Consider the following 12703-nt stretch of genomic DNA (forward strand, 5'->3'; position numbering starts at 1 on the left):
AAAGGGATGGCCTGGGGCATTGGAGCGAGGTGGGGTGATCCCTGTTTTACACTCGGGTCAAAACACCTCGCCCCAATGAATTGTTACACCCGAATGTACTTTTTCGATAGGGTGGACATCTCCCACAGGTCGGGTTTAATCAAATTGCTTGCTTGCTTGCTTGGTTGATTAATTTGAGAAAAGACATACACTACGCGTCAGAGAAAACGGGTCACCCATAAAATGTAAGAAAATTTTTATCTTTTTATTTTTTTCTTATTTATATCAAATGAAATCTATTGTGTATTGATTCAGTTACTCTTGTAGTACGTAACACGACATTAGCATTAGAAACAGATGGAAAACAAGGAAAAAATTGAGAAAATAATAGAAAAAATAATAAGTATATTAGACCAGTAAGGATCTGCGAAAAAACGTCTATTTTGGATGTGAGAGGTGGCATTCGGATTTTTGCAGATAAAGTTATGTGACACCTTCAGTAATAATAATTGACTTATGCTCCTTTTCAAATATGCCTGGAACATTAATAAAAAAATTAAAATATTTAAAAATTTCGAAAAACATCGATTTTTTTCTGCTTTCTTTGCTTATAGCTTTAAAACGATTCGTTTTGGAACAAAGTCGTAGCGAAACAAAATAAATATAATTGAATTTTGTATGATATACGACTGGTAAAAAATGTCTTAAGGTATTACCTTTTCTGCAATATAGCAATAAATATAAAATAAGGGGACAAAATAAGTCTGTTGATATTCAATATTTTTTAACCAGTTTCGTGGCACTTAGAACCTTAGTAATTCGCTTAGGAAATTCTTTGTAACATACTTAAATCGTGTACCAAATTCCATTAAAATCGACAAAATAAATTTTGCATAATAAATTTGCAATCTAAATGTTTTTAAAAAAGTTCAAATTTTTTAAAATCTTTCTGAACAAAAAGTAGACCATTTAGAAGTTGGCTAATTTTTTTACATATAAAGAGGTGCTCTATACCTATCTAATACACTTTACATAATTAAAATCGGATTATTTAAGGGGCCCCAGCAATGTTTTAAATTTCTAAACAATTTTTTGGCTTATAAACAAATACAAGTAGGAAAAATGAAAGAATACCCATGAACGAACATATAAAACACGCTGTATTTTCCTGTCACCGTGTCACACAAAAAATTGGCCAGCGCAAGTACATGTAATAATTATTGTTACATGTACTTGCACTGGAGAATTTTCTTTGTGACACGGTGACAGAAAAATACAGCATGTTTTATATGTTCGTTCATGGGTATTCTTTCATTTTTCCGAGTGTAGCTTTGTTTAATAATAAAAAAATTAATTTTTAGCAATGTAAATAATTAAAACCGGTATAATTTGACTTAGTTTCAAATGCTGTCACCAGAATTGCTATTTTATTTTTTAATCAAACGTTATTCGCGTTCAAAAATTGCAATTTCTCGATTTTTTGAAAGTTCCACCGCGTTTATCTCGAAAACTGTGCATCCTACGAGAAAACTTGTAAGAACATTTTCTGCTTAGAATTACCCAAGAAATACAAAAAAAGGTTTTATTTTGCGAAAAATCTATGTTATGTAATTCCCCAAGTTCTTTGTTTATAACAATCTTATCGACATCCGGATCAACTGTTACCCAAAAAATTCGTGTTCTACGGGTCAAAATACATAAAAAAACTTGGGTAAGTCCATCCAAATAAAGGAGCCCGTAGCACCCCCTCCTGGCCACAGCACTAATTTGTTTATAAGCCAAAAAATTGTTTATAACTTTAAAACATTGCTGAGGCTGTTTACATAATCCGATTTCAATTCAGTGAAGTGCATTAGATAGGTGGAGTATTTCTTTATATGCAAAAAAATTGACAAATCTTTGTATGTTCTTGTTTTTGTTGTGCAAGATTTTAAAATTTTAATTTTTAAAAAAAAGTTTAGATTGCAAAATTATTATGCAAAATATAGTGAGTCAATTTTAATGAAATTTGGTGTACGGTTTTAACACATTACAAAAATTTTCTAAGCGAATTAGGAAGGTTCCAAGTGTAACCTAAGTGATGGAAAATCATTGAATAATGACAGGCTTGTTTTGCCCCCTTATTTTATATTTATTGCTATTTTGAAGCAAGGGTGATAAACTAAGACATTTTTAATTAATCGCATATGATAGAAAATTTAATTATCTTTGTTTTATTTTTATAGGACTTTGTTCTAAAATGAACAGTTTTTAAGTAATAAGCAAAAAAATAAAAAAAATTTTTTTTTTTTAATTTTTAAATATTTAATTTTTTTTTATTAATGTTCCGGGCATATTTGAGAAGGAACATAAATCAATTATTATTAATGAAGTTATCACCTAACTTTATCCGCAAAAATCTGAGTACCAGTTATAATTATAACTGGTACTTTGTTAACAATAATTGAAGTATAGAGTCAATTTAAGGCAAGTATCACTCGTTTCAATAAGGTGTATTGCCATCACGGTTCTGGATGATACTCATCATTCCATTTGAACTATAAGTTGTCACGATAGAATATTAGAAAGGCAGAACACGGTTAAGGATTTGGGTGTAATTTTTGACACAAAACTCACTTTTGCGGAACATATGTGTGTTAAAGTTTGTGAAACGTTGAAGGCTTATGGGTTTTTAATTCGCAATTGTAAGTCATTTAATAATATAAAGTCATTAACATTGTTATATTATACTTATATCCGCTCTAAACTTGAATATGCCTGTATAATATGGAGTTTCTATGATTGTCATAACATTGCAATTGAAAGAGTTTAGAGAAAATCTCTAAAATTTTTAATGTTTAAAGTAAATGGTCTTTATCCGGCTAGAGGTGTAGATAATAATTACTTGTGTGATCGTTTTAGTATGTGTAATTTAGAATTAAGAAGAAAAGTTGCATCTTTAATTTTTTTGTACAAACTTGTTAATAATGCAATTGATTGTATTTCAATATTAGAAAACATTAGTTTTAATATTCCAAGGTAATTTAAGAACAAACATATTATTTAGGTGTACAAGAGCTCGTAAGAATATTCTATGTAAGGCTCCTATTAATGTAATGTGTAGAAATTTTAATGTTATTGGTAAGCATTGTGACATTTTTTCGTGTTCTCAAAGGAACTTTATAAAAGTAGCTATTGAGTACCTGAAATAAGCACTATTTTTTTATTAATTTATTTTCTTTTTGTGTTTGACTAATCTATATTATTGTTTGTCTAATCTATATACTTGTATATCTTGTCTAATCTATTATATATACTTGTATATATATTTATTATATATACTTGTCTAATCTTTTGACTAATATACTTGTATTATTAATGTTATTTTTTCTTGTACTACTGCTTAAATTTTTATCTTATCTATAGGTGATATAAATTATGTAATATTTTTATCGTTGTCCTGTAAATGGGAAAAATGGGCAATAAAGCTATTACTATTAATATTATTATTATTATTTCGCATAGAACTGGTCACGTTTTGGATGAAATAAAGTGGTACAATCCTATGAGAGCAATTCGATGCTCTTCACATGCTGTTGGAGCAGACGCATTTTGAGAAGACTACGTATCCCAGCTAGCAGGATAACGTTACCTTAACGTTAAATTTAGGTTTTTTTGTATCGTTACGTAACATCTATCAAAAAATGACGTTACTGATCCGAAATTTTCATACGTATATTATACGTATGAATTTACTCGTTTCTGAAACGTGGCTCTTTGGTAGGTATTTAATACGTATGCATTTATTCGTCCCTAAAACGTGGCTTTTTGGTAGGTATTTTTTATGAATAATTTTGACAATTTTTTTATACAAAAATTTCTTTATTTATACTAATATTACAACTTAAACGTAATTAAATTAGTCTATGGGAATATTGAGGAAATTACTTGAAAATCTAACATTTTAACAAAATAAATATTAAATATACACCTAATAAATAAATACGTAGAACCAATGAAAATATTTCAAAAGAAATGCTTGTACATAACATATTAATAATTTTTAACCCTCAAATGACTGATTGGTTGAGGTAAAATAGTTTTCCACAACTTCAACCAATCAGCCAGCACACTTAAGATATAGAGATGTCAAAACATGTGCGCGAAGATTCGCCTTTAGCGTATGCAAGGCCTTCATCTATCATGTCATATGCCAAGCCAAAGCCAAATGGTGGACAAATGTTTGGTTATATAGTTTGGTCGTTTGGTAGTGCCGTAGTGCCGCGTTTTTTATTTTCGGTCTGATTAAAGGAATTAACGAGAAATTAAAGATTAAATTAAAATTCTTTATTCTGAAGAGCGATTTAAACGACATAGAACATAGTTTTGATGCGTTTAACTCAAGTTTATAGTAATGGCATACATGCTTGTACAGCTGGACGAAACTGGCGGGAACACTTTGGCCGTCGTTCACCAAAATTGGCTTACGCCTTTAAAAAAGGAAGTTTTCTGGCCGCCATACAAAACATCTAAGCAATATAAAAAGTCGTTGCTGGAAGGCGAGGTAGTTAACGAAAACTCTTGGATGCTGTATGGCATACAAAGAGTTTTTTTAACAACAGGTAAGGTTTTACAATATAATATGTATTTATTTCACGTATGTGTAGAGGTTCTTTGTCAATTGCTTACTCAGTTCTTACACATCCATTATATTATATATATTATTCCATTATATTAAGTACTTCATATCTTGCAGACGAGTTATCCAAGGCATTTGAAAAGGAAAGAGAAGCCGAGCTAACTAGCGACTTGGCTTCTGCTTCAGAGTGTGAAGCAATAAATGAGTCACCACTACGGCCTAAACGAAATAGAAGACCCAGAAAATTAGACAGTGAGGATGAGTCTCAGTTTGTCAGGCCCCAGAAAATTCAATTAAAGAAACTATCAGGTAAAGCTACCTTTAAACTTGATCTCAGTTCCAGATTAAATAATTGTATTCATTACAAACATGAACCCCAGCTTATAGATAACATTTTTAGGAGCTGTTGAAATCAGAGATATTAGTGGAGTGGCAGGACACAAACCTTTAGGTAATTTTTATTTAGTGTAAATTGTTTATATAGTTTGTTATTTAACCAATCAACAATTGCTCAACACAGTCTAATGTAATAAACTTCTGTAATATTTGTATATTGGTAATGATTTCAGAAGCTACGGAAAACAAGTCCAGGGCGTTGGTTCAAGACCAATTGTGGAATCTAAATCCATCGACTTCAACACCTACGTCAGATGTTCAGGATGACCAGATTGGTAAATTTTTAATAATCTATGGGCCAGTGCTTTCAGTTTAGAATAATATGCTTTATCTCAAAACAATACTGAATTTGTCACATTCAGGATACTTTATTCATTTAATCAGCCTTAAAAGAGAGCCTAGTACAGACCCTTTGAATAAATACTAATACATATTAATAAAACATAATAATTGTTTAAAGTGATTACTAGCTTCTTGAAAGAAATATTTTCAGGTTTTAGGACTGTTCTATCAACATTAGCATACATAAAGGAACAAAACAGAACAATTTTAAACAAATTGAATGAATTATCTCAGCCAAGGCATGCAGAAAAGTGTGTTGATATACACACGAAATTATCTGTAAAGTTACCACTAGATAGTACACGTGATTTAATAACATTTGAGGAATATTTAGAAGTGGAAAGGAATTTTGATGATGTAAGTAATTGAACTTAAAAAACTAATAAAATTATTTAGATATCTCCATTAAATTAAAAATATTTTGTATTTACTGTTATACAACCAATATGTGTAACGAAACTTTTGTATCTTTCAGTAGGTATATAGTTAATGCAAATCAAAAACTGTTGTATGTCTTCACCTTAAAATGTAGGGTATTGCCAATCATTTTCAGGATGAATGTGCAGGGTTATTCTTTAAGCAGATACTCATTGTACACTATTACCTACAAAAATATTGCAATACTATAATATGTAAGGTGATACAGTTTTTGTTTTGCTTTTACTATATATTAAATAAAAATTGTTATATTTTTAATAATTATCACTCAAAATAAAATCTTACTACAATAGTGGCTAAAAAGAAATCTTGATAAAAATATTTGATTAAGTGTATGCAAATAACTAAAATTTTTATAAATATTACTTATTTTTAGATTGGTTATTTCTCTATACTTGGTGGGAAAGATGTGAAACAAAAAACAAATAAGATTCTAAAAGAATTATTAACGGACGAATTAGCATCCTGCTACAGTTATTTCGGAAAGCGCGATAAACAACCATTAGTCAAAACAAAATTAAAGGATTTATTATTCAGTAAGTATTAGCAAAATTACTTTTATCTACTCTATGTCATATTATGTATAAGTTTTTAGTTTGTGAAAACTGTCATTATAGATAGCAGTGTGTGAAGGATTTAAAGTGTGCGTGAGGTAACAATGTATTTTAAATGGGATTTACTTTTTCGCACTGTTTTTATCTTTCGAGTTGTCATGGTGACAATTCTTAACATTTGCGTTGCCATGGTGATGACAATATGAGCAATGAATTACAACAAAAGTTTTGACAGTTTTGTGGTTTGAAAGTAGTTAGAATTTTTAAATGTCAAAGTTCTAATAATTATAGTATAGAAATGAATTCCAGTGACGAAGAGTTACAGCTTTTTTTATTTGTTTATCGTAGATAAAATATTGTATGAAACTGTGCGTGAAGTACTTTTTCTGAACTTACGTGATTTATAGCACTCGCTCTGTTGTCGCTTGTGCTCTAAAAATCGCGTGTGTTCGCAAAAAGCATACTTCACGAACTGTTTCATAAATAACTATTGATGCATACTTAATGTAGTCATTAATACTTAATAATACTACATTAATACTTAATGTAGTCATGATGCATACTGCCAAAAAGTCTGCTTCAAATGAAACTAGTATGTTGTATTACTTAAAAATGTACTTGTTAAAGGTCTGTGAATATCTATAATCCAAAAGGCAATACTTAAAGTTGATGTTGTTTGTTGTACATGATTGACCCAAAAAAATGTAAATTTTATTAAATGTAAAATTTGTACTAAGAAAAGTTTTTACATACAAATGATATTCTATCTACATTGAGAATAACATATTACAATACAATTTAATTGCATCTAGCCAAATGTATCAAATATTCAGAACTCTTGTTCATATTTTCTTTACAGTTCTATAAAATTCTAATAGCTTATTGCTTAATTGTAATTTTTTTGGCTCAATTTCTTTTGTACATAAACTAAACCCCAAACTATATAAGCACCAAATTTTGTAAAATACAATTAATACTTTTTTGAAGCTCTAAAATTGCTATTTAAAAACTTTATTAAATTTTGGATGTAATATAGACTCAGTTATACTCATTAAAAATTCTTGATTTTAAATAACCTCACAATTTTATTTTAAATAATATACACAACACAATATTACCAATAGCTATTGGTAACAATAAAATTTGATGGTGTTGTTACAGAGGTTCAAAGTAAATGTGAAAAATTCTGCAGATTTCAATAAAATAAATTACAGCTAATAAAATTTGAGTGTTGCATTTTTGGATGACAATGTAAAATGAAGTATTGTTACATGAATCACATTTGAACAATATTTTATTTCACTCTTGCTAAACATAAAAGTTATAGGTGCTTTAATTTTTTTTCCAATTGTACTTTTGCCTGAAAAAAAAATAAGTTTTTGTAGCATTTATTTTATTTCAGAATCAATTCAGATAAAGAACAATAATATCACATGTCAGGAAATTGAAACACATGTGAAAGAGTGACTTAAGCAAGCACCACAACGCAAGAAAAGAAAAAAATCCATTTAAGTTAGTTAAGGTGAATGTTGAGCATTTGTTTTTAAGTTTTTTTATTTTGTTTTCGATTTTTTTAAAACTATTTTCTATGTTGGTATCTGAGGGGAAGAGACAAATATTTTTAGTGTAAAAACTATAGTACATATATTTTTTTTATTAATATTTCTATATTAGGTACATTTTTTGGTGGGTAAATTGTGTTGCACATACAAAATATTATTATGTATAACAAAAAACAATATAAAACTATTGTTGGTAAGAGGTAGTTCTCTAGAAGAGTTGCAAAAGAGAGGCAGGAATTATTTCAGATGTGTTCAATGGATAGTAGTAATGTTGAAGTCACTGCAGATAATAATTTTGATTTAGATACAAACTTTTTAAATGCTGATAAATCTTCAGAACTGTTAGATCCTAGCTCTAGTTCTAATTTATCAGATGAACATGATTTGAACATTGAATTATTTAATGAACAAATTGAATTTAATACAGTAATTAATGAATATTGTGAGACAAATGTCAGTAAGTCTGTTGACGTTGAAGATAATAAACAACTAGATTTACAATCACAGTTAAGAAAATGGGCAGTTTGTTCCAAAGTAAGCCACTCGTCACTTAATGGATTGTTAAAAATACTTGTTCCTTTACATCCAGGTCTTCCTCTTGACAGCCGGACTTTATTAAAACACCAGTAAGTACTTCTGTTAAACAATTAGGAAATGGAGAATATTGTCATATTGGTATTGCCAAAGGGTTAAAGAGTTTTTCTTGTAAAGATGAAGTTATAAAAATAAGCGTTAATGTTGATGGAATTCCTTTGTACACCAGCTCTAAATTACAATTTTGGCCCATTACTGCAATTATTAGAAATTTTAACAGTCCTCCTTTTGCCATTGGGATATTTTGTGGAAATTCGAAACCATCGCCACTATCTGATTTTTTAGAAGATTTTATTCAAGAATTTGCTTTTTTAAAAGAAAATGGTATTTTGATTCATGACCACACTTACAGTATTGAAATAGAAAATTTAATATGTGATGCACCCGCTAAAGCTTACCTAAAATGTATTAAATCCCATAATGGATACTCATCATGTGACAAATGTTGGGAAACTGGAGAATACCATCACAGATGTGGAAAAGTTATTTTAAAAGGAATAAATGCATTACGAAGAACAGATGAGCAGTTTTTGAGAGAGATGGATGAAGACCACCATCTTGGTAAAACACCTCTCCTGGATTTAAATATTGGTTTGGTTTCATGTTTTACTATCGACTACATGCATGCTGTGTGTTTGGGAGTTATGAAAAGGTTACTTACCACTTGGATATCGGGAAATTTGTCTGTTAGACTTAAAAACGCTGATGTGCAAATATTATCTAAACGTTTAATTTCTTTAAGAAGTTTCATTCCATGCGAGTTTAACAGAAAGCCCAGAGCCCTAGATGAAATAGCTTATTGGAAGGCTACAGAATATCGAACTTTTCTTTTATATCTAGGTCCTTGGGTGTTGAAGAATAAAATAATTGATTTGGCTATTAATGAGCATTTTTTGCTATTACATGCTGGGATATCAATATTATCTTCCTTAAGACATAGAACAATTTGGTTGTAGTACTGCCCAAAATATATTAAATAATTTTATTGCACATTGTGATCATATATACGGTTTGGATTTTTATGTTTATAATACACATATTTTATGCCATTTAGCTCATGAAGTTGAGAAATTTGGACCAGTAGATTCTTTTTCCGCTTTTCCTTTTGAAAATTTTTTAGGCATTATGAAAAGTTTTATAAGATCACCTACAAAACCGTTACAACAGATTATTCGACGACTAGAAGTAATTAACTTTTGCGACACAGATTTTACTGTAATGAAGAATAATTTTTCTTTTAAATTAGAACACAATGAAGGGCCAACTCTTGATATTATAATGAACAAACAATATAAAATTTTACTCCTAAACGGATTTACAATTCGCATTGTTACAGCAGATGAAAGACGTGCAGATTCTTACTGCAAGCTTAAAGATGGTTTAGTTATTGAAGTTCATAACATTTGTGTAACTCAACAAAATGAGACCTTAATTGTAGGAAAACAATTTCAAACATATGATTCTCTTTATAGCACCCCAATTGATTCCAAGGAGTTGGATATACATGTTTTGAAAGACTTAACAGTTCTTAAACATTGGAATGTTGAATGTATATACACAAAGTGTATGGTTTATCCAAATCAAAACGATGGTAGTTTTGTATGTCTTCCATTGTTACACAAATAAATGAGCAGTAGAACATTTTTTTATGTAATCGGTTGAATTATGGGCAAGTATTTAATAAAGTACATCCTTTTTTAATATTAAAATGCATATATAAACGTGTCAGAAGTTCAAAATTTATATTGATACTTACTTTTATTAAAAAGACAATAATTACAAAAACAAATACAAGGAATCCACACTAGTTACATTTTTTTAAAACCCTGCCGGTATATGGCGATTTCATTTGTTAAAATAACTCGTAGATGTAGATAAAGTACTTATATTCAATATTTCCTGACGTTTATTGTAAGTTCATTTATAAAAAACTCTTGTGTTTTGGTCAACTCAATTTATTTTAAAGGTTTTAAACATTACATACGTTTCAGCTTTTTTCGCCACTTTCAAATGCTATTTTTTTTAAACAAAACAACCGAGACTTATAGTAAACATTCTCATTCCATTGTTCAGAACTTTTTCTTATGTAGGGTAATAGATTAGTTGCTGTTGTTAGTTATACTGAAATATGACTGAAATAAGCAGTGCTCAACTTGTAGGTATCTTGTTTTTTTTTATATATAGTGGAAGGGTTTCTCTTTAGTTAGTTAATAAAAATATATTACACTAAATAATTTTGTCTCTTCCTCTCACATAAAAGTCAAATACATAATGTTAATTTCAAATAAATGTGTCAGCATCATGTATGTGGTTTTATTTACACAATAATTTTAAGTCCTTTTTATAAATTATTTTTATAGTGGAACCCCGATAACCCGGACCGATTTTCAGCAGACAAAACAAACATTTTTTCACTTTGACTGAGTTTTTTACCAAGAAATAAACAATACTGTATACAACTGTACATAATTTAGCTGAACTGTGCATATGTATTTAATGTTTTTGCAATTATAATGTGTATTTTTTATTATTTATATGCATTTTACTAATTTTTACCATATATTCCGGCTAACCCGGATCGGCCGCGGTCCCGATGAATCCGATTATCGAGGTTCCACTGTACCGAAAATTCAACTAGAAAGTGACGTTTTTGTGACGTTGAAAAGGGTACGTAGAAATAACGTTAAACTGTTACGTAACATCGCTGTGACTTTTATACGTATATTTTAGGTAAAATTTGACGTAAGTTTTGACGTAACTTCTCCCAAAATGTTGACGTTTGTTTGACGTCATATATACGAACACTGTATATATATATGTTCAATAGGATTAAGGTCTGGAATTTGGGAAGGCGAGTCTAGTTTTGTAAGACAATTATCTTCAAAATAATTGTATTGCAATCCTTGTCGTATGTAACCTCGTATTATCTTACATTATCAGAACACCATTGACCATAAATCCAGCACAATATGCCATCACATGTAAATGTGTGCTGTTAATGCGCACCTCTCAATTAAGACAAGATCCGTGTGTACCTCAAAATAATCCCTGTCCAAAACATTACTGAACCACTACCCCAGGCTGTGGGTGAAAAAACGTGATATAATTCAGGAATTTTTGAAACCTATCAGGTGTTGTAAAGGACGATGCCAGGAATAACTTCTACTAAAATATGACCAAAAATATTGTGAGCTTTTTTTTTTAATTGCGATTTTCATTTGTTAAATTTGCAATTTTTAAAGATTTTTAATTTTGCAGCTTAGGATATTGATTTTAGAGAAAAACTTTTTAATAGAAAGGTGTAGTAAATTAAAAAACCTACAATTTAAGCTATGGTAAGTTTAATTTCGTTTATTGGTTATTGCAAAACAGCATGCGAAAGGTCCAAAATGGCCGTTTTTTACAATTGCGTTATTTATTGTAGAAATAATTTTTTTTTTATCTTTTAAAGCTTTAAAATGAAGATCTTTCAATTCCAAACATAAAAAAAATAGCAAGGCCGGATTAACGAATTTTTTGCTTAGATAGTATAAATTGTTTATCCCAAGAGGTCAAATGTCGAATGCTATAACTTTTTGAAGAAAAATCGTAGAGAGTTGTTGTAACATCCAATCTTCTTCTAAAGAGTTATATTTTTATATTCTGATGTAAATAAATGCGTAAAACATTTTTAAACCTCTAATTTTTGGGTTTGAAAATAAGGGGGCAAATTTCGTTATAAACGTTTAGAGCTGAAGCGTCCCAGTACATCCTATGAGTTTTTAACTTACAGATTATTGTTGCTGAAGAGGAAACGAAGATTTATAAAAAAATAAAAAATTTCTACGACCAGCTGAAGCCGAGCTAAATGTTAGGTTTGAAAATAAGGGGGCAATTTCGTTATAAACATCGAGCTGAAGCGATCCTGTACATCCTACGAGTTTCTAACTTACAGATTATTGTTGCTAAAGACGAAACGAAGATTTATATAAAAATAAAAAAAAAATACAACCAACTGAAGCCGAGATAATTGTTTATTTTTTCTTAAATCGTAGTGCCTTTATTTATAACAATTAAGAAATTATTTTACAGTCATTGACTAAAGAAAGACATGTTATCTGAAAATAAAAATTATTATACACTATAATTACATTTTAATTATTAAAAATTATTTTTAAAATCGGTGCTTTTGCGAGCGGCCGAATTTTGCAAATCGCCCGGCTCGCTTCAAATCCGCGCGC

General features: G+C 29.5%; 2 protein-coding genes across 2 annotated transcripts in view; one reads left to right on the forward strand and one right to left on the reverse strand.

Moving 5' to 3' along the window:
* The window catches only part of LOC114327687 (neuropeptide CCHamide-1 receptor-like), a 101204-nt gene that overhangs the window by 26123 nt on the left and 62378 nt on the right, over positions 1–12703 (reverse strand). The window lies entirely within an intron of this gene.
* On the forward strand, positions 4240–5717 carry LOC114327670 (uncharacterized). Its single transcript, XM_028276351.2, has 5 exons — positions 4240–4580; positions 4715–4906; positions 4998–5048; positions 5167–5268; positions 5487–5717. Exons 1-5 carry the CDS (start codon positions 4373–4375, stop codon positions 5702–5704), a joined length of 771 nt encoding a protein of 256 aa, XP_028132152.2. The 5' UTR covers positions 4240–4372; the 3' UTR covers positions 5705–5717.

Source organism: Diabrotica virgifera, chromosome 2, assembly GCF_917563875.1.
Source record: "Diabrotica virgifera virgifera chromosome 2, PGI_DIABVI_V3a".
NCBI classification, from domain to species: domain Eukaryota; kingdom Metazoa; phylum Arthropoda; class Insecta; order Coleoptera; family Chrysomelidae; genus Diabrotica; species Diabrotica virgifera.

Bases quoted from the DNA above. Each gene is read 5' to 3' on its own strand.
- LOC114327670 (XM_028276351.2), top strand. From the start codon at position 4,373: ATGGCATACATGCTTGTACAGCTGGACGAAACTGGCGGGAACACTTTG. The intron at 4,581-4,714 runs GTAAGGTTTTAC...CATATCTTGCAG, and splicing joins AAGAGTTTTTTTAACAACAG to ACGAGTTATCCAAGGCATTT. The intron at 5,049-5,166 runs GTAATTTTTATT...TAATGATTTCAG, and splicing joins GGCAGGACACAAACCTTTAG to AAGCTACGGAAAACAAGTCC.